The sequence below is a fragment of the Rattus norvegicus genome, chromosome 15, assembly GCF_036323735.1.
Source record: "Rattus norvegicus strain BN/NHsdMcwi chromosome 15, GRCr8, whole genome shotgun sequence".
Classification (NCBI taxonomy): domain Eukaryota; kingdom Metazoa; phylum Chordata; class Mammalia; order Rodentia; family Muridae; genus Rattus; species Rattus norvegicus.
The window spans coordinates 696262-719880 of NC_086033.1; the positions used below are offsets into that span (position 1 = coordinate 696262).

Genomic DNA, 23619 nt, shown 5'->3' on the forward strand with positions numbered 1-23619 from the left:
TTGGAAAGAGAAACAGATAAAATGGTTCAGTTGGACCCCTGTGTCTTTCAGTGATACTGCCATGAAGTTTAGGGATCTGTGTGACAAAGCAGTCCCAGCCAAAGGATGGTCCTCTTCCCTATTGTTGAGTCATCATGGTCTCAGCTACTGTCCTACAAGGGAAACCTACAAAGTTGTCTGATATGACACTAATCTGTCAGTCACTGTCACCACTGCTGTCTTGGGACCTATCTAGTTTCAACAAGATGATTGTCTTTACTCTTGATCTCAGCTTGACCCTCATGGATAATCGTCTTTACCTGGGGAGTAGTCCATCTTGAAAGCATTAGCTTCTTCCAGAATTCAAGGTGATTCAAGACAAAAGTTAAGGACAAATAAGTTAGCTCTGTAAGTTCAGCCAAAGCATGGGTGCTAAACAGAAGCAGAGGTGCCAGGATCTTATCTGGCTTTCAATTTCCTCTTGGATTTAAGCCAGGAGTGAGTGCAGTACACTAAAACAGTCTCTAAGTTCATATGGGTGTATGCAGTTAGTCTGAGAGCATAACGGTGAGTACTGTCCAAGGTAATCAAGGTGCTCAGCTGAATACAGCTCATGAGGAGTTAGACAAGCTAACAGAGACTCTATTAATATTTAGCACATCTTGTGTCATAACAGACAAGGAGCAAATGACCTCTTAGATCATAGTACTAACCCCATATAGGCCCTTGTGTGGGAAAGTCTTGGTAATTATAAAGGTTGTTCTATGACGTAGTTGCAGGAGAACACATACATTTTGCTGTCAGGGGGTAGGTATTGTGATTTGCTTAGCACCATCTTTCCCTGTCCTTTGGACTTCCACCTTCCTTATCACTGGGGCTATTGAAGTATGCAGGGTCTTCAGTGACCCTGTGCTGTACTGAAGCAATAAGAGAGTAGCTAACTTGTACAAACAACTACCACTTGGAGAATGAAGAGATATTGAAGCAAGAACCCATAATGACCCCACTCTCCTTTAACTCCTCTTCCGTCTCTTCATTGATGATCTGCCTTCAATAGCTTTATCATAAATTCCCTGTGTCTCATATGGACAACTGATGGCAATTATGTAACTGCATAGGACTTTGCTTGTGTATGTGTGTGCACACACACATACGCAAATGGACAAACACACCATAGCCTAGATGTAGAAGTTAGAAGGCAGCTTTACAGAGTAGGTTCCCTCCTGCTTTCAGTGGGTTTGCTAGACTTGCTCAGCAACTGTCTCTACCCACTGGCGATGGTTTTCCTTCTCAAAAAACCCCAAACAAAACCAAAATTTAGAATGTGGGTTTTTTTTTTGAAAGCTGAAGAAAGAGGGTGAACCATGCCTTTCTGCTCAGGTGGCTTTGAGAGAGCAAGTGGCCGAGTCTGTCAAGTTCACATTTTCTTGGCCAAGTTTCTGCACAAGCTAAGTCTAGCTGGCAGAGTAGTCAAGACTGACACGATAATAAGGCAAGTTAGTAAATTTAAAGTTAGCATGCACAGTTCTTCTTGCTGAGTACTACTTTATTATTATTATTATTATTATTATTATTATATTTGCCTACGTGCACAGTTTACCTTATTGATTATTAATTACAATGATACTTGCCTACATGCACAGTTCACCTTCTTACTAAGTACTATTTTATTATCATCATTATTACTATTAATTATTTTGTTATTTGCCTATTGGGAGGCAGTCATGGCTCCTGGTGGTTGGGACAATTTGGATTCCCCAATCTCTCTGAGAGAAAGCCTTCTGGCAGGTCACAGGATCTAAGCCTAGGTCCAGCCATCAGAGGTTTTGTGGGGACCATATTCCTCCCATATTCCTTTTGCTTATACCCTTGAAGATGCTGCTGTTTGAGTTTGAAGAGGCCAGCAGGGTGTATTCTAAACTCTTGTCACTGATTTGCTTAAATAAGTGACACACTGTTCCAAAGTGGAAGCAACTGGGACAAATTAGTGTCAGTTACTCTGGCCATCCTGCTGCTTGGAAAACATTGCTTTCACGGAGTGCTCAAATTCTAACTTCTCACAGGATGAAGGTGTGATTTGTAAGGACTTTCATTTTCCCTTTATAAGACATTTGATGGCATAGGACAGTTTAGTGAGCCCTGACAGCAGCTCTACATCCATACACATGGAGCTAACTGAACAGGGATCTATCTGTGCCCTGTCAGCCTTTATGAATGAAGGGGACCATCCCCTCTGCTGTCATCACATCCCTTCCCTCTGCAGCTTTTTGAGAATGAGGTCAGGACCAGGATCTAACTGCTTATGGCTCAGAAATAGCAGCCCAGCTCCAAATTAATCTGATGCTATTTGTTGTAGGATGAAAAGCTGAGGCCTGCTTATAGTTTTGCTTCCGGTATACCCTTGCACATAAGCTGTGAATGAACCTATGTGAAGAATGGAAGCAGAGTCTATCCAGCCAAAACTAGTCTATCAGGAGCTGGTAGTTACAGACAAACTGCAGGAGCTGTCTAGCATTCAATGGCAGCCTTGATTTGAAAAGCAAAGTAGAAGAATGAAATAAATCCCAGTGGTATAGTAATCTAACCACTGCTCTTGAGAAAGAAATGCTAGCTGTTGCTGTGTGTCCCTTATGTTGTGCCCAGTTGTTTTCCACACTGTGTAGCCAGCTGAATCTCTCTCCTGTGGTTCCTTGGAGGGTTTGGCAGTGTTTTAATGAGGATTATATTTACACTGCATTTTATATCAACCACATTAACATACACAGAAAAACACAGGACTGGGTAATTTCCTCTCATTCATGTACTCACGCACACCCATACACTAATGTACTACAGCTTAATCATACTCAGTCTTAGCAGAAGTAGGGGTTACCTTCTCTATCCATCATCCCAGGCCAGCCAGATTTCTACATACAGATCCTGGGGAGAATTGCATTTTGAAAGATCTTCCCTGCAGTCTCTTTCGGAGTTGTGCATATCTAAAGGGTGGGGTGAAGCAGCATGCAGGCATTGTGTATGGTGTTGGTATTTTTTGTTTTGTTGTTGTTGTTGTTGTTTTGTTTTCTGTTCTCAGCCTTAGTTGCTGGCTGTTAGTGTCTTTTTTACTGGGACCATCATTTATTGGCATTAATCATCTCCTCTGTGAAAGATGAAATAAACACACTGGACAATTGAATGAGGGCTAGAGGTGTCAGTAGCAGCTTGATCTGCTATTGGTTCCTTCACTGGACATTTATGTGTCAGGTATGCATTGAAGGAGATGTCAAAGCTGTCTTTTATATTTGTGATAATTGACTTTGGACGAGGGCAAAAAAGCACAAAGACTTTACTATAACTGACTGGTCAGATGTGTGACCTAATTGGTGCTTTTGCATTTAATATTTTTCATGTATGCTTGAGAAATCTTATAAGCATGCTCAAAATTGAGCAAATTTATATTGATATAGAAGTGTGTGTGTGTGTGTGTGTGTGTGTGTGTGTGTGCATAATGTATCGACACATGTATCCAAAGGGTCATCTGTAGTAGCAAATGTGTGCTTTTCAAATGGATATTTCTTATGTAGAGACAGAAAGCAGATTAGTGATTGTCTGGGCCCAGAGGATAGAACACGGATTAATTTTACAAGCAAGAAAGATCTTATTGACATGATAAAAATGTTCTGAAACTGAATCACTGTGATGTCAATAACTTGGTAAATTTTGCAAAAGTTATTAAAGAATTATGTGCTCAAAATGGATGTATTTTATACCTCAACAAATTTGTTAAAAGTGATCCTTCCCTTTAAGTCCCAGGGTTGGTAGAGGATGAAAAACTACATCTTCCCACGTCTCTTGCTCTCTCTTTCTCCACTGAAGTTTGTTTAATTCAGTCGGGGAGAAGCTGGTCCTCAAGGTGACAGGGCAGGATCAAAATCCAAAGACATAGGGTGAAAAAGTTTGCCCTGACCCTTATTGGTGAGGGGCAAGGCCACTCCCACTGCTGGATAAGGAGTCAATGTCTGGGTTTTCACAGGGCAGGAAGCTCATGAGCACATGAGATATAGAAGCAGGTCCCTGAAGGTAGTAGTCACAACAGTTGTTACTGACACTCAGAAATGCAAGCCTTCAGCTTCCAGCCCTTAAGTAATGCAATGTCTCTCTTCTTTTGCAGGTTGTGTTAGTCTTTGCTCTCAGCATTGGTGCCCTTGTAATATACTTCATAGACTCATCAAAGTGAGTATGCATATATGTTGTCTTGCCCCCCTTTCCCCTAGGGCAATTATGACCCCTTACATTGATGAACTTAGCACTAGGCTTACGAAGAACCAAGAATCTCCTGAGTGCTGAAGACTCAGAGGAAGTCAGGGCTTCCCTGTGCTTCATTTATGACTAGGGAAAAGTTCTCTCAGAAGAAAGGCTATGTTGATGCTGATGGTATGGAAGTGAAAGGCACTTGGGGACTAAACCTTCTTGTTGGGTATATATTTGTAATGAGCTATTTCCTGATTGAGTATTTGTACTGAAAATGCCAAGAAGTTAAGAGGGCTCCTATGGGAGTGGGCAACCTCTGGGAGAGGGTTACAGAGTCCAACAGATGAGTCTAAGCCATTCTGGCCACAGCAATGGGATTGTTTTCTCATCCAGACTTAGATCATATTGAAAAGACAGATTAGAAAGCCCAGTGCTAGGATTCCACCTGCCAAGTGAATATGTAGCTGAATCAATGGTCACTGTGCTTCTTCACTTATGAAACCAAGGCATTCATGAGAACTCCCAGAGCTAGAGGTCTGTGACTCTCTGAGAACTTGTAGAGAGTGGTACTCATGTAGCCCTTTTGAGTGATAGATCTGGTATTCCGCGGTAAGCATGGTTAACAGATGGTAAACCTTCAGGGAGATTGAAAAGACCAGACACCATGGCTACCCTTAATGCTATGGGAACCACTGCTGAATATATCACTCTTTCCAACTATCCTACTGCAGTCTCAAAGTTGACAGCATCTGAGACACAAAGATCTGGGGACAGACTTTCTTTTCTGTTGTGACACAAAATTGACAGCTCTTACTAAGGACAAGAGCCATCGAGCTTGCAGTCCTCATTGTTTACCTTGACAGTGGTTTTCATTCTTCTAATGTTAATTCTGACTTGGTCCTACCCTTGTGTTCCTGTTGGGTCAGACTCTGGTATGTCTCAATTTTGAGCTCAATGCTCTTTTTCCTATGGTGTGGTGTGGTGGCAGTTTAATGCACACCTAAATTCTGAATTTCCAGAGCTATCTGGTCACTAGCCAGGGGATTTTGTGCACTTGGCTTTGGAGGCCAAACTGTCACACCAAGGAAAAGAAAAGAAACATGTCTACTCATCTGTGTCTGAAATCTGCCAAGTGTAAGATGTTCAGAAGTCGCCTAGCCTGCCTCGGACACAAGGCTGGGCCCTCACCTGTCTTGAGCTGTGAGTCCTTTAAATATCCTCAGGGAACAAGAATGTGTGTCCTCTCTTCATCTGAAATTGCTAGTCAAGGGAGAAGAGCATCATTCAGTCCGGAAGTCTCCAGTTCTGTGAGTAAAGGTAAGCTCTCTTTTCATATTTACTCAGAGATTCTGGACCACATTTGAAATGAACTCGAATTCTCAAGCCCTTGGTCACCTTTCTCCAATCTCTCTCTAGGAGTCTTGGGGTACATACCCTGCCAACGCCTGTGCTGGGGCTTAGGAAAGAGGTTTGGATATATAGTCTATATGCCCCCAGAGAGTACACACTTATGTGAAGGTGAGTGTGGCGGTCTGCTAAAAGGACAGAGACCTAGACTGTGCCTCCCTTTCCTTCATCTCCCTTTGTTCCCCAATGTATGTCATGGTAATAAAATATTTCTGGCAGATGGATTTGGATGGTGTTTTTTTTTTAAATCGTGTCTACTAGGAGTCAATCTTTTGCTTTGTGGAGCTTGGTCTTCCTTGTGGGTGGGGGATGGCAGAGCATGTGGTTCACCTAGGTTGACTTTCTTTACAAGTGCCTCCCCAACCTCCTCCAGTCCTTTGGGGTTAGTCCTGAAATTGCTTAGTCTTTGTGAAGCTGAAACCCTTGGTGATTCTGACTCTTAGGGTCATTCAAAGAGTCTGTACCAAGGCTGATCTCCAGTTCTGGTTTTCAGTTTTCCTAGTCAAAAATGCTAGTAATCTTAGAGATTAGATTGTCCTCATTCTCTATGGGGGCTGGCCAAGCCTCAGCATGGATTCATCCTTTCACTCCACCTAAACCAAGCAACTGTGTGGGGGGTTTGTAACAGACTATTTAGCAGAACACCTGTTGCTACATATATAACTCTACTTTTCATTTCTGCTTCTTCATCTGGCCCTGAGACCATAGCCTAAGACTCTGACTTGTAGAGAAGGAGAAGCCAGTGAGCAGTCTACACCGAGAATCCTCCATCTTCCCATTTAGGTTGAACAAGCATGCTCAGTTTAAAGAGATGAATTAAAGTAAAACATATAAGGTTACCTTTATGATAAGTCTAGAAGGTTAGAGAACACCAAATATAATCCATTAATCAAATTGCAATCAAGTTTAATGAATGAGATGAGGTGAAACTCTATATATACACTACACATGGAACTAGGGTAAGAAAGTAGAAGGCAAATTCTTGAAGTCTACCTATTTCATTCAAAACTACTTCTGGCTTAATAGGAATGGCTTTGCTGGCCATCTTGGAAAGCAGGTTAAGTTTCTCTTAAAAATTATACCAAGTCATTGCCCTGAGAAAAATACCTGGTATTCTAGAGATGAATTTGCACTAGTGTTAGCCCTCTGCAAATAAATCAGAGTGATCCTTGCTAGATTGCCATGGTTTGCAAAATTGTTCTCTTACTATATTTCAGTAGAGCTGTCTTCACCTACTTGGTAGATTGGAAGTCTCCCAGTTACAGAAGCTCAAGATGCAAAGCTTTCCACACATGGCCCTTTGGGCAGTGCGAAGAGGGATTGGGGAGATGACCTGGCCAGTAAGAGTATCTACTGATGCTTATTAGGACCCAAGATCAAGTCACCAAGGCATTTCTGAAAAGCTGAGCATGGTCTGTAACTCCAGAGCTTTGGGGGGGAAGGAGACAGGATGACCACTGGGCTTGCTTGATGGCCATATTAGCTCTGGGATTGGTGAGAGACCCTTCTTTAAAGTATTAAGTCAGAAGCTTAGAAAGCAGAACATCTGACATTCTCTCTTGATCTCTGCTTGTACATGTATCACACATGCATACACCACAGAGAGAGTGAGAAAACTGCAAAGTGTGCAGATGGGCGTGTGAAACAGGTCCCAAGGGTGGACTCGGCCGCTAATGTCAAAGAGGCCAATTTAGACTATGCACACAGGCAAGTAGAGTGGATGTTTATTCTACCTCAATGAGTCAGCAGAAAGACAAGAAAGTTCAGGTTAACTTTGTGATTGGCAGATGTAATGGTAATTGGTGACATCCCTTGCCTTTCAAAATTCTCTCAACTATGGTAATCCCACACATCTTTGCTTTTCAGTTCTTAGTCGAAGACAGACAGATCCCTGAGTGAATCTTTCTCAATGAGGTGTTTGAGAAGCCCTCCTTTAGGTCTTTTCCTTATGTGGTCTCTGTGGGAAGAATCATTTGCACCATTTGCAGTGATCACCATCTATCTGAGAAAGCTTGTCCTGGAGCCTACAGATAAAGAGAATCAGATTAAAATGAGTTCAAATGGTAGACCACCATTCCAGTGAAAGATACTAGAAAGATTCAAACAAAGGGGGACATTATAGCAAGACTTGGTTGAGATGTCTGTAATATCAATGCCTTTGGGAGACCTGCAATCTTATCCCTTCAAAGGTCCACATTCTCCAAATTCCCCATCTCCTAATTATAACCCTGACTCTATAGGTACTCCTTCTCCTATACACCCTGATTTCTATAACACAAAGACTTTAAAAAAAGTAAAAGAAAAAAGAATAACCAGGGACAAAGAGATGTCTCATCAGGTGAAAGCATCTACTACATAAGCCCAACGTCTGGAGTTTAATTCCTGGAATCCACATTTCAAAAGCTGGAAGTGGTGATGTGCTTTGATAAAACTAGCATTCCTGTGGTGAGATGGGAGTCAGACAGGAGAATCCTCTAGAATAACGTGGGCCAGTTGGGCACAACATCGGAAACAAGAGAGACTCTGGCTCAATGTGGTGGGAGGTAAGAACATGCTCCTGAAAGTTTTCTTCTGACCCCCACACCTGTACTGTAGTAATATGTTCCCATACACACATACATGACACACATGCAAACATATGCACATACATATATACATGTACTAAATAGTTTTTAAAAATGCACAAGCAAGTTAAAAATACCCTTCAATGTCGGGTGAATGTTAAGGTCACTGTTGCTTGCTCCTCCCCTCTTCTTGACACTATACCAAATACGGAATATATAAGGGCTGAGAAGACCTTACAATGTCAGCATGGGGGAGCAGGACTCATGGATGGCATAAGGCAGCAGTCCCTGCTGCTTCCTTCCATAATTTTAAAAGAACATTGGAAGAGCCAGTCACTGTTAAAGCTCTGTGCATCTGCATTTTTCCAATGGTATTCTGGGAAAGGATGACTCACATATGGGGAGATATTTATTCATTTGATTCATGCTTAAATGCTGCTCCTTCTTATGCTTCAGTTACGTGGATTATGAATATTTAATGCTGCATATACTGGAAATGAAGGTCAGGGCCTGCTCACTGGTGACTTCAAAGGCAGCCTCGATTCCACCTGCTGTTAGCAGAGTGAAGCAGAAAGGTTATGCATTGTTAAAAGTCTTCCTTAATGACTCTGTCTGCACCAAAATGGCTGGTACACAGTTGGGGCTGCCTTTTCTGACTTTGACAACTTCTGCTCTTGGCTTCTGGTTTAAGGCCTGCCACTTGAGTGAGTAGGACACTTGGAAGGTGGGGAAAACCATAGCACAAATTGTGTAGCTCATCCTATCCAAGTTCTCCATTGCAATGGAGTGAGCACTTCTCAGTCTTCATAAGTTTCATTTATTTTTTTCATTTTATGTTCATTCATCCATCCATTCATTCATTAGCTTTCACAGCTACAATGTGAAAATCTTAAATCCTTTCCAAGTAGTGACAGTGCTTATGGTCAAACATGGTTGCAGATAATTATATGTAAATTTACAACTGAAACTGACCAGATTGTTTCCATAGTCCCTGGAAACACAGGTGACACTGTTTTTCCAGTGAAATCCAGTGCCTTAGCCTAACCTATTCAACTTGCTAGTTATTTTACAGTTTTACCTTCTACTTCTCTTCATAGCTCAACTGATATCCTCTTTCATCTGATAAATTGTCTTTCCAAAAGAAAGAATCAGGGGATTAGGAGATGGCTCAGTCAGTAAAATGCTTGCCATAAAAGCATGAGGCCCTGAGTTCAGATGCTCAGCAGCAATGCAAAACTGAGCGAGGTATCACAGGTCTATAGTCCCAGTGCTAGGCAGTAGGTGGGTCAGTTGGGTCCCTAACTATCTGAGCCACCTCTGTGAACACCAGATGAATGGCTAATTGTATCTCAAAAAGGAAAGTGAAAAACAATTGAGGAACATACCTGATTTTCAACTTCTGGCTTTCACACGCTGTGCACACATGCACACACATATCTGTATGCATACAGCCACACAGACATATGTATGTAGCTGCACACACTTCCACACAAATTTGAATAATGACAAAAGGCTATGGGTAATTTGGGCCCCCATTGTGCAGTATGTAAATTAGCATGCTTAGCACATTACAGATAATATTAATGGCTTCTTCTAATACTCTACATGGAACTTTAGAATTCCCACTTTAATGAGAAGTCTGGAACTCTAAAACTTGCTTCAAGCCATATATATAGCTAACAAGTACGGAAGCCAGAATCTCTAATATGCCACTGGTTCCCCTTTCCCCAGCCATCAATCGCAAATGTCAAGGATTAAACCTCCAGACTGGCGAAGTGATAGAAAGAGCTTGGTGCAGATGTAAGAATGGGAGTTGCTTTGCCTTGCCCTGTCAAGTCCTCAGGCTTCTCCTTCCCTTTGTCTTCTCTATCCCCTATTCTCGACCTAAGGGCCAAGTCTATAGTGGAGAGCTCTTGGGAGAGTCCCATCATCAGCTTGCCCTCTGCATCTGCTAGGGATCACAGGGAAGCCGATGGCTTTTTCTCAAGGAAGAAGTCTCCCCACCCACCCATCCCCACCTGCTTTGCTGTGGATATTATTTGGCACACTGAAATAGGTAAGAGAGATGAATTTTCCCCTTAATTGAATATATTTTTATATCCTTTAGAGAGTTTCAGGGCTTAATATTTTACCATTTCGCATTATATTGCCTGAGGTTCACACATATAGTAAGTACTATTAAACCAACAGAGTATGAACCCCCAAAAAAGGTTCATTGGAAGGTATTAAAAATGATTTTTTTTAAAAAAGTAGCCTCTTTCTCTCATTACTTTTGTTCTAAGTCATCATGCACAGATGTTGACTTGGTGCCTCCAATGTGCCCAACTGCTTGGCTAACCACTTGGCAGGGACAAGGGGACAGCATACATCATGGGTTCCCTTGGGATCCGCAGTAGCTTTTCCTTTTCACCACTATGTAGCCTTTCAGCATAACCAGCTGGGCAGCTAGGGCATAGGGAGAAAGTGCCTGGGCACATCTTAGCTGTTAACTTCCTTTAATGGATCAGGGTCATCCTAGGTAGTATTCTAAATAATTAGCTCCAGCACTCCACCTTCTTGCTCTATTTGAGAAGCCATGGCATGCACTTAACCTTTGTTGAAAAAGTCAACACAAATCACGCCGCGTGCAAAGCATCTCTTTCTTCTCCTCTTTTTAAAGATACTGCCCCCACAATTTTCACTATCCCTCGGTGACATTTTTATTGCCAGGCTTTTGTTTGGAAAATTATGGGTAGGGAAAGTTCAAGGGCAGGGTGTTCAGAACAGCACTGCACATCTGTGAGGGGAAGCACAACAGGAGAGCCAGCAGCTGTTGAAAGAATAGAGTGTCAGATGGTGGAGGAGCTGAGCTTCTGAGAGATGGAGACGAAGGGCTGCCTTCAGGGTAGAAGCCATAATAGCTCCCAATGGGATCCCTCTTTTCCTTTCATTATCTAGCCTCTCATGGCACCTTTGAATTCTGTGATGTGTAAGAAGTGTTGACCCAATCTTTTTACATCATCTAGTTTTTCATGTTGCCTTTCTCTCATTAGTGGGGATAAACTTGGTACCAAAGACAGGTAGAGAAGATACAGAGGGATGAAGGAGACATCTTCTTTACATGCCTGCTTTCGCATGGGTGGATTTAGGGCACAGGGGTTCTTCTTTAGTTATATAACACTAGATCGACTTTATTTTTTTCTCAAATGTTCCTCTTCTACCTTTCACAGCACTAAGAAAGTCTCTGCCCTCATCATCCCTCACTATGCAAGTGGTCCCATGGGTACCATATGAAATGGCATCTTCAAATGTCAAAGACTACAAATGTTCTTCAGGCAGCTTATTAGAAAGTATAGGGGACTTTGTTGGGTGTAAGAGAAATGAATGAGATAGACCTTTCAGGTTTGATAGCAAAGACAAATTGGGAGTTCCCTTCTATATCTGAGGATTCAACCAACTATGGATTGAAATATTGTATAAGTAGATTCCAATTTTACAGACAATACATAGATATATTTTGTTTTCATTGCTCTCTACACAACATCTATTACTAATACAATATTGACATTGTATTAAGTATTATTTATAATCTAGAGATAATATAAAGTGCAAGGAAGCATGTATCTAAGTTATATGCAAATGTGTCATTGTTTCAAATAATGTAACTTGAAGGTGCATGGGTTTTGGTATTCATAGTGCCCCCTTTAACCAACTCTTCATACAAGGAAACTATGTTGTCACATCTTAAAAATCACTTGGTACCACTAATCTCTGCGCCTCAGCATCTTCTCCTTTAATTGCAGATAAACCTGGCAGAAAATTTAGGAGGCAAAGGCACAGGGGAAAGAGACAACTTCTTTACATGTTTTTACTTTTGTATGGGTAGATGTATAGTACCAAGGTCTGTTCTCTGGTTGTATAACATTAGGTTGAGTTTATTTGTCTCTCAGAGTTTCTTCCTCTACCTTCTAGATGTGACTAGAGGTTAAGTCACCTGTTCAAGGTCACTGAACCAGACAAGGAAAGTACACTAGTCAGAAATTAAAGACCTTTTCGATCTTTTGTGTCTTTTCTACCAAATTTAAACCATGAGCAAAGATGTCTTGTGATTTACTGCCTATTGAAAAGAAAAAGCATATCGACCTTTAGTGCCAATTTAAGACCCTTGGGTCTTTATTGAGGTATAAACTTTCATGCCATTAGAAAGCAGAGATAATCCCAGGTGGGAAAGATTAAACCCAGACATAAGGACTTTGGGGCCAGTTAGCTCTTTATTGGCAAGAAGCCTTAAGCTCTTTGACCCTTTATGATTCTGCTCCCCCACCCTGTCTTCTCTCCCCTCTTTCCCTTTTTCCCTTCCTCCATTCCTCCATTCCAACTCCCTCTCACTTCTTTTTTTTCTTTTTTCTTTCTTTTTTTTTTTGGAGCTGGGGACTGAACCCAGGGCCTTGCACTTGCTAGGCAAGCGCTCTACCACTGAGCTAAATCCCCAGCCCCTCCCTCTCACTTCTTTCCCTTCCTCCCCTCCTTTCCCTTTGTTCCCTTCCTTCCACCCTTTCTCCTTCTCTCCTTCTTCCCTTCTCTCCCCTCTCTCTTTCCTTTATTTTTGTTTCTCCTGTCTACTCTAGTCTGTCTTTATATCTGTCTTTTTCTTTCTACTTTTCCCTGCCACCCCTCAATTTCACCTCAGAGTTGGAGAAGTTGGCATTCAGCTGTATTATGGAAAGCTGACAAAGCTTAGTCCATTGGCTTCAACTCTTTGGCATTTTCTAGACATTACTTTTGAAAACACTGTGCCAAATGGCTCATTTGTTTTCCCTGTGAAAATACTATCTTCTAACTATGCCTATAAATCTACATTTCCACATCCTTCAGAATTAGAGTGGACATTTTCTGCCCTCCTCACCACTTTCCAGAATTTAAAAGGGATGTTTTAAATGACCCAGGACTCTCTTAGCACTTTGGCAACTTTTTAAGAGATGGTTTTGTTTGAGGACACGTGAAGGAATGCATCCCCTTCTAGATTCCAAACTTACCCATGTATTCTGAATTAACTTTGAATTTATGGCACAGGCTTCTTGGTCTTCTCCCCAAGTCAAATCTTAGCCCTAATACTGTCCCAAAGTCACAGCAAGTATGCATTTAAGAATTGCTGAAAGCCAGAGTGGCATCCAGCTGGAGGCAAACTGGCTCAGAATGCTGCAATCCAAACAGAAGGGCAGTGCTCATGACAACATAGTCAGCTAGGGTGGCACTAGGTGGCAGCAGCTATTATGGCTTCATCGTGGATTTATGAGCTGAATATATGACCTCTTTCTTGTCTTTTACCCCTTGTCCTTTGTCCTGACAACTGGATAGATTGTCACTTTGGAAAGACTCTGACCAGTGATGAGTCATTTGTGATATAAAAATAGAATACTTTGCAGTAAGAAAGTCCTTTGGACTTTTTGATGCATATGTCATTTTTTCAAAAATTTTTGGATGTAGGAGGTTTTGTGTACATGTGAATGTGCATGTGTGTACGTGTGTGTGTGTGTGTGTGTGTGTGTGTGTGTTGTGTATACATGTACTTGTACACATATTAGGGGTAGTAGTGTATAATTGCAATAGAGTAGGTAAATGGCATAGAGGTATTGGACCCAACCTCATCTCAGAACCAGATAGGCTGGGATCTATGTACTTATGAACTTAAATATATCAATCAATTAATCTACTGAGTGTCAACCATGTTTGACAACCATGTTTGACACTGGAAAATACTGAATACCATAACTATGTCCATGTTTTTCTTATTATATTTAAATTGTAAATATTTTGTAGGAGTTAGGCACTCCAAACTTCGAAGAGACCAAACAAACTAACGAAGAGATTTCATTAAGCAATAATATATTCTAACTGCTATTCCACTGACACTAAGTGCTGGAGGGCAAGCTGAAAAACATCCTCTTACAATGGAATGGTTGGCTCTCACAGACATTTCCAATTGAGGAGACAGAAAATTCTCCAAAAATTCCTGAGGGGACTCTTACTATGGTCTGCATATTGGTCGTACGATTTTTATTTTCAATAAATGAAGCAAAACCCTATCTTGAAACCAACCTTTTAAGAACGGTGGTTGGCTTTAACCAGGAAGTGGTGGTACGTGGCTGTAAGACCAGTCCTTGGAACGTAGAGACAACAAGAGCAGAAGTTCAAGACCAGCCTCAATCAACAGTATATTCCAGAATATCCTAGGCTATATAAACCTCTCTCAAAAATCAGAAGAAGGTTAGTCAGGTGGCTTGGCAAGCAAAGATGCTTGCCACCAAGCTTGATGACCTGAATTTGATTCTGAGGATCTACATGTTTGAAAGAGAAAATCAATTCCCACAAGTTGTCTTCTGACCCCCACATTCAAACCATGGTATTTGTCTCAATATTTGTCCAACACCCCCTGGTGATTCTACTAGACTGTAGGTGCTCTTGTCTTTCAGATTCTTCCTTTTCAGAAAGAAAATGAAAAGTTATATTTACCATTATCTTGATATGAGTCAAGGGTAATCAGAGTTGTATTAATTATCAGTATTGTTACTACTTTTTATTTGTCATTATTTCCTCTATCTGATATTAAGAGAATGAATATTATGATGTACTTTAGGTCTTTAGAAGTATGAGCCTGCCATGTCTGATAGAAAAGTTAGCTGTGTTTTCTCCACCCTGTCCTTTCCACACTTCTAGAGGCTTCCATGAGTAAACAATCTCTGAGACAGATATCACATGGCATACTCATCCCAATGCCATAGTTATTATAGATAAGATAAAGCAAATATTCCATTTCTAGCTTTTCTGTTTTGTTTTTTGAGTCAGGGTTTCTCTTTGTAGCCCTCAACATCCTGGAATTCTCTCTATAGACCAAACTGGCCTTGAAATCAGAGATCTGCCTGCCTCTGCCTCCAGCTTTGACTTGTGACATAACTTCATGATTTAGTGACTATGTCAACCCAACATTAAAAATCAGTGGCTTAGTTTATATACCAAATTTTAAGAAAATCCAACAATCCTGTTTTTCTGCTAATTTTTAGGCAAGCATATGGTTTTCAATCTCTGTATATGAAAGTGAGTCTTCCTGGATAAGGAGGTATTTTCATTTCTTTCCCTGTTGCGGTAAAGTACCCTGAAAAAGGAGCTCAGGGAAAGCAGATTAATTTCCCTTTCAAGTTCATGGCATAGTCAATCATGTCAGAGAAGTCATGGGAGGAGCGTGAATCAGTTGGTCATATCATATCCACAATCACGAAGCAGAGGGTTGTGAATGCAAGTGTTCATCTTCTTTGCTCATATTATATAGTCTAGGTGCCCAACCAAAGGAATAGTTCTAGTCACTGGGGTTTTCCTACTTCAGTTAACCTAATTTGGATAATACTTGACCGCAGGCCCAGAGGGGATTCTAGACCTTATCAAGTTGACAATTGAGATTAACTGCCAGAAGTCTATGCCACAATGAAAACTCTTCATGAGACCTCATGAGTTCTTGAGCTCATATATACCAAGCTCTTAGAAAAGGATGGGGTAGATCTGATGAGGAATATGAGGTGCTGAGATCTTGGGTGTCTCCTAAAGTAGACCCAATTGCTGCTAATTGTTCCTATGTAGAAAAATAGACTCGTGTGGCCAGATCTTGTGATGCTTCAAGGGGAAGGGAGAAAACTGGCCTTACAAATTTCCAATTTAAAAATACTAGTCACTGCCATAAAACTCTCACAGTGCCCAGCAAGCCAAGTAAAACACCTCTGCAGGCCAGATCTTGTTTTCAGCCTCTACTCTAAACTCTCTTTCTGTTCTTGAATTAGCTCAGCTCCAGGGGTGCCAGGAAATATTCTTAACTCCTACCCCTTTATCCCCCGACCCAAAGAGCCCTTTCTCCCTCTAAGATGGAGAAACCTTGGTCTCTCCATGCCCAGGGGTTATTTCTCATAAAGCACATTTTCAAACAGTGCTTAATTAAATTCCCAATTTTCCCTAAGCAAGTACTGTATGCCATAGTAATAAATCAGCTACAACTTACTGTAAAGCCCCAAAGCTACATATCAGAACTCCTACGTCATTTCTGAAAATAACGTCTTTAGAACCCCATAAACATACTCCTTTGTTTGTTTAAGGACTGCAAGAGTTTTTTAAACATGGTTGCTAAGTCACAAGGGAGTATTTTCCAGGACATAAATGGAAAGGAGCACAACCCCCTTCAATTGTCAAATTCTTTATGAGAAGCCCAAATCTGTCTATTCTACTAGTGGATTATCTTGACCAGAACAGACTCGATGATACTAAATGTGTAAGTGTCAATGATCGCTGGAGACGTTTCTGCCTTACTTTGCTAAATTGAGCACATTATACAAAGTTTGGCTTCATTTCTAATAAAATAGATAGAAAGTACAAATAGCCATATAAAAATCCAGACCACGGTTTTCATCAGCCTAAAAAGAACAATTTTCTGAATATTGCATTTAATGTTTCCTGGTATTTCTTAAGCTGTTGTCCCTTCAAAAACAATGGAAGTGTGTCTGGGAACTTTCTCCCCAGATAACATACCCAATGCAGGTTTCAGTCACTGAACTTTTGAATTTTGCATGGAAACTTGGCAATTCAGTTTAGAGTAGCAGCAGACTTTTAACATGGAGCCAGGACTCAAGATATTTTCAGAACCAGAAAAAAAAAAGTTGATAATCTTATGCCATTTCTGATTTCTGTACAGTCGGTTCTATCAGGCTGGTTCCTGCATGGAAAATACCCAAGCTTCCTTTTACCTGTTGTCACACAGAGGAGCAAATTGTAGGCAGAGCCCACGTCATTAAGTATTGAGATTCAGTTTTCACTTCCTGAGAACACGCTGGCCTGTGTCCCAAGTCCACACTATGATGAAACAGAATCGGATGGCTTTCTGTAACCTCCGCCCTCATCCAATGCCAGAAGATGCAGAGATTTTGAGGTATACTTGATCTTGATGTCCAGAGGAACTGCAGAGACAGGATGCAGATAAAAGGGAAAAGACTGTGGCTGTAATTAGGAGTCTCCACCTGTGCTTTTCCTCTAGCAGCAGGGGGAACTGAGCCAGGAGTGCATTAAGGGGCATGCCCTCTCCATAATAGCCTGAGCAAGAATAATCAAGCAAGTTCTGCAAAGAGCTACATCAATAATTGAGACACATGCCAGGCAGCCCTGCAGCCTGCAGGGGCCTTCAAACACAATCTGTTATCAGGCATGGATGAGGCTGGGGAAGTAGGAAAGGGGCTTGTGCATCTGTGTGCATGCACATACACAGGCTTGGAGGAGACACACAAGAGAGTCATAGCACGGCAGCAAGTGGAAGCATAGAAGACAATGTGTATAACTTCTCATGTAGAATGCATGTGACTGTTTGTGGGTCAAGCACACCCTTCTTTGAGAATTGGATGCTACAGAAATCTTTATTGCCCAAGGACCCTAACATTCATCCATGGATCCCACACCAATGGCTTCTGCTCTCTCAGCCTGTTTATTTTGTTAGTTTGCTGCAATTTCTTCCACTATAAGGATCCTTGGGTCTTAGAGGTTGAACAGAGATCCATTGGCAACCCCTGTCCTTTCCACCTGCAGACTGAGTCCAAATGTCATTCCCTCTGCTCTTGTAGCCTAATGCATTGGAATCTGGACCATGCAGACTGTTCATAAAGCCAAGTTAGGGAGGTCTTGGATTTTCTAGCTTTCCTTACTATGTTAGACACAGACAAGAAGACTATGTTCTGCACAGACAAGAAGAGCTGAAGGATACGTATTGCTGGGTGAGTCTGTGAGCACTTTGCTTTCTGCTTCTCTCTGGTTGTGAGCTTCCTTCATTGTCAGAAGATCCTCCTTTGACTGTGATTTAGGGTTGCAAGGAATTAGAAGCGAGTCACATCATCTGAGACCCGTGTGTTTTGTGTGCTAAGACCCAGGCACTATTGGGTGCAAACAAATAGGGGCCATTTCTCCATGTAGCTGTATCTAACCACCCTGATGAAGAAAGAGTCAGGTTTAGGGAGTCACTGGGGACCACTGTTGGTTCATCCACAAGGCTTCAGACCAATTTGACAGGAAGCAGAAGAGCAGCTGGGGCTGAGAGGCCCCCTCTTCCCTGAATTCCCCGTCTCTTCCAGATTCTTTCCTGTCCTCACCTGTCTCCAAGCCAGCCAGCTGTGACAGTTTAATTGGTGTGGGGAAGGAGAGGCAGTAGGAAGCAGGCAGGGGTGACCAGTGTTCTGGAAGAAGAAGACTCCTCTGGGATGAGTGTATGGAACCGTGACAGACAGGCCTGAGAGAGCTGTATACTGGCAGGTCAGAGAGCCTGGCTCCACTGAAATAAGATTGGTTTTCTAGATTTTTCCTCCTTGGACTGGTAGGGACAGTGTCATGCATTCTAATTGGTTTCTTGGTGTCCCTCTCTACTGAGGGGCCAAGAGCTATGCTAGGATGCCCCGTGCAGAAGTGAAGATTAGTGCAAAAGATGCGGAGTGGGTTAGCAGTAGGACTGAGCCCTTTCCTGAATTCTGGTCTCCTGCTTTATGTTGTGCATCTGTGAACATACTAGCTAACCTTTCCAAGATGTAAGCTTCTTCATTTGTAAAATGGGGTGACTGTGTTACAAGGGATAGGAATAATGATACACATGAAAGCTCTCAGCACAGGACTAAGCACAAGGTAGATCAGGACATTATATGTTCTTAGCATTGCCTATTTTTTAAGTCTTTAACTGGCCTTATTAGGGTAATGTATGAAGAGACCAAAACTAGGAAATGAAATAATACATATTAGAAAGTGGTTACAGTGATCAGTTATGGGGTAGTGGATACTACCAAGCTTCTGAGATGACAAATCTCAATTCATAGATGGCTCACAACAGGAATAGATCTCAAAAAGTACAGCTGTTTCAAAAACTGAGACTGAGTCAGGAAAGATCCAGACCCGGCCAAGAGTGTAGACTATTTTATGTTCCTTTGCTTTGGTTATGGAGTTAGATTCAGAGACCCCATTTCTGGATTTGTAATGGAAAACATTTCTGACCTTGGGATTGGCTAACAAGTAGTCTGAGAAACACTAGCTTGGAGTCTAAGAGAGTGTGCTTTCTGGGCTTTAGGAATTTAGGGAGTTGTTGGGGGAAGAAGGCCAACAGGCTAGTATTGGATAGGATTATCCAATGCAGAAACAGGGAGGGGTAAGATGAGTAGCCTTAGACTCTTCTCAGCTTTTTACCTCAACTGCAAGTTAGAGCAAAGGGGCATGCCCAAACTACTTTTAGCAGTAATAATTCACTACAAGAGACCCTAGAATTCACAATTGTATTCATGTTGAGAGTATATTACAGAGGAAGAACTAAGATTAGATTGGCCAAGGGAAAGAAGTGCACAGGGCCAAGCCTAGGAAGGTTCTACACATGAAACATGGTACTTCTGTTGTTCACATGTGACTACATGCCATCCATACATGAAATCTGAGAGCCCAGATCATCATGAAAGCTGAGTTCCACTTGATCATGTAAATCTTGGTATTTATATCCGTGGCTAGCTGACCTCAGTCTCCCCCTGCTTTCCCAAAACACACATATCCCAGTATGTTCAGCCCTCATCCTGAATCAGACCATGGCCGTCTTATTGACCCAACACCCCAGGTGAAGATACTTTGTTATCCATTATGACACTCCAAGAGCTTAGAAAATGCCTCCCAGAAGTGGAAGGCAAAGTTTGAAGCTTCCTTTGAGTAAAAATCATGTCTATCTATATAAGGCATGTGGCAAGGCCAATGTATAGACTTCCTGGGAGTCTGCAATTGCCTTCTTCTACTACTTATGCAAATAGCAGAAAAGAAAGAAACCCAGCTTCCACAAGGTTTTGTTCCAGTGAGCACCATCACTGTTGAAAATATACATGACTCAATCCAGCCCTTTAAACCCTATACACCTGAGGACAGGATTGCTGTTAAAGGGAGCCTGAAGCAGGCGATGGGGAGAGTCCAGCCTGGAGGTAGGAAGTACTCTTTTCACAGGGATTCTTTGCTTCCAACCCACTTGCTGCTACTCTGAAGTTATGAGGACACATCCTATGCCTTGTTTTTCTGCAGGCCTGGTGGATGTTTCTCCAGTTCCCCTCGATGGCCTTAAAGGATAATACCTGTGTCTTTACTCCAATTTATCTTCTGTACTGTGAGACTTGATAAGGTCAAGGCTTGAGACCTTTAGCTAAGGAATATAAAAGCAGATCAAGCCTGTCATTGGGCCATACTCTCTCTCTCTTTGTAACCTGACCTCTAACCAGGGATAATTGGAATTCAGCTTAATGAATGCTTAATGTCTCACGTGGACAAAGCTATGTCCTAATACTTAGACATATTATGCAAGCTGATCCCAGCAAAGGAGTGAACAGGCTTGGGTTAATGTCTATTAGTACTCACTCATTGTGCTTGCAAAGGCAAGCTTTTCTATGCAGATAGGTAGATCTTCACTCAGCAATTCATTAGCTGTGTGATCTTGCATTGGTGTCAACTCCTCTGACATTTGGTTTCCTCAACCATCAATATGGGTAATAATTTATTACTGCCCACAAAGTACTTACTACTGGGCACATGAAACACTAGGCACTTACTTATGGGCATGGAGCATACTGGTATTTATTAAACTGGATGACAATGGTAGCACAAAAATGAATCCTCTCATGTGGAGTGACCTATCAGCACCTGGTTCTACTGTGTTTCTCCTCAGGTGTTTTTCTGCCATGGTCCATAAACCAGACAGTGGAAAGAACATTTTGTGGGAAACGTCTGCTGAACTCTGCATTCCAGGGCATTTTTTTTATGGGATCTTAGCTTTCTTGGTTGTGCAATAAGCAAGTTTTTCTTTCCTTTCTCTAACATTCCTATTTCACTTCTCCCCCTTGAGATGTGTCTTATTATAATAAAATGTAGGTTCTCAGGAAGGATTACTGGTCATAGACCATCACTTTGCAATTCATTAGCTGAGTGATCTTGTGTTGGTGTCAACTTCTCTAACCCTTGGTTTCCTGAATCATCAATATGGATAATAATTTATTACTGCATGCAAGGTACTTCTGGGCACATATCACCATAGGGTCTTCCTGGGGGCATGGGACACACTAGGTACTTACTACTTGCCACAGAGCACATTGGTGTTTATTAAACTAGATTAAAATGATGGCACCAACATGAAATCATTTTCACAATGAATTACACATCAGTAGTTTGGTGTCATTAATTTTTATTTTCATTAAACCGATAGCTTAGCTCTTGTTTAGAAATGACTCGTGCCTTAGTAGCTCAATGTTTATTGAATAGCTATTATGTGCCAGGCACTATTTGAAGCTTTCAGCCCTTACATTTTAATACCAGAGGGGAGACAAATGCACAATTAACAAAAAATATGATTTCATTGATAATTAATATAAAGAAGATAAAACTGAGAATGAGGGAAGGTAGATTTCTTCGATGTTTTGTCTATGTTCAGGACTCCTTTTGGAGGTCTAATAAAATCTATGGCTTCCTTGTCAGAATATTTTTAACTTATAAATACATATCATACAAAGATTTGATTACAAGGAAAACAGTTATCTAACTAACTATGCAGTTTTTAGAATCTAAGAAACAAATCTATGATGTAGTATGCTTGATTCTTCATTAAGATGTTTTTATAATATCATGTATTTTATATAATATATGTATTTTATAAATATAATATATGTTTTATAAGTATCAATAGCTAATAATACTTATAACATACCAGTGTAACTCATCAGTAGGATTAATGTGTTTGAAGAGTTGTTATATCAAATTAGTAATCTTACCCATAAATAATATCTGGGAATTTACTGTTATCAAAGTCATTTATAGTCTCCATTGTTTGTCTCCTTTTTTGAAATGAGAGGACACCACAGATTTGAATAAAAGGACAATGAAAATAAAGTTGCAGATTTTTTAATTCAAGTTTGAGGACTCCCTCAATGAACCCCACAAAGTGCTGTTTCCTGGGTGAGGTCAGGAATGCGGAGACTATTATAGAGATCCTTGTGGTCTGCTTGGGACTCTGACTTCAGACAAATGGATAAAACAATTTCCAGCTTTTAAAAGTCATTCTAGACATAAATATCAATGGAATCAACTTGGGAATCAAGACTAACACATATTGCTATAGTTGAATACATTTCGACAAGGGTAAGTAACAAGATCCTCCGGTGGAGTAAAGGACAGCCTGTGTATGTGCAGTGCTGGGAAAACTTGTCTATCCACATGTAAATAAACTCAGACCCTTACCTTATACCCAAACCAAATGAACTGAAAGCAGACCAGAGTTTTCCCTTCCAGAACAAGACTGTTACACAGGGTTGAGCCTTTGTGACATTGGGTTTGACATGAATCCTTGAACATAATACCATAAGCAAAAGCAACAACAACAACACAGTAGATATATCGGCAAAAGTGAAAGCTTCTGTGTGTTGAAGGATTCTACGAAGAAAAAATCTGCAACATATAGAACTAGAGAAAATGTTTGCAGGACAGGTATTTAACGATGAACGTACTGGGTACACAAAGAGCTTTTCTTTCTCAGCAATGAAAAGATAACCTGATTTTAAAATGGACAGAACTGATGAATAACTCCTTCTCCAAAGAAGATGCAAACATGACCAACAAGCATACGAAGGAAAACCAATCAGCCACAACCAGCTTTTAGTCATCAATGAAATGCAGATCAAAAATACAAGATACCATTTCACATTCACTAGGACACCTATTATAAAACAGATCGGAACAAATGCCAGCAAAGATATGGACAAATTGCCATCCTTGTGAGTTGCTGTTACCATGGCATAGAAGCTCTGCAACATTCCTCAAAAAAATTTTTTTCCCACCCAAGTCTTTACCTGAGAGCACTGAAAGAATATGTCTGCACGAAATGTGTAGCAAGTGTTTATAATTATTCATAATAATTTAATGGTGGGAAATGCCATCAATACCCATAAATGGGTGATTGGATTAAGAGAATGTGATGTATCCGAGCAGTGAAAGATGAATCTACTATAAAAAGTAATGACATTTCCGCATATTCCACAGCATGAATGAACCCAGAAACCACTAAGCTAATGTGAAAGAATCGGGAAAGATCATTCATATAAGACTCCATCAATACTATCAGGAACAGGGGACTTTATGAGAACAAGAACAGATTAGTTCTGGCTTAGGGCTTCCAGGATGGTGTTCACAGGCATAGCAGGGACTGACAGTGGGGTGGTTCTAAATTCTTTCTGAGGTGATGAAAGAATTCTACAGTCGATTTTATGGATGTTTATACAACTCTGTATGCTAAAAACAATTGAGCCATACACTTTAGAACATGGATTGGATGCTACATGAGTTATAACTCGAAAAGTTGTTATAAGACGAAATTCTAGTTGGAGGAACTGTAAGG

General features: G+C 41.0%; 1 protein-coding gene across 34 annotated transcripts in view; it reads left to right on the top strand.

Annotated features, from left to right (window-relative positions):
* Positions 1–23619, top strand: part of Kcnma1 (potassium calcium-activated channel subfamily M alpha 1) — a 706053-nt gene that overhangs the window by 345197 nt on the left and 337237 nt on the right. For all 34 annotated transcript variants that reach the window (XM_063274727.1, XM_063274699.1, XM_063274700.1 and 31 more), the window contains exon 3: positions 4130–4191. In XM_063274727.1, coding sequence (XP_063130797.1) covers positions 4130–4191 — 62 coding nt within the window. The remainder of the gene's footprint in view (positions 1–4129; positions 4192–23619) is intronic.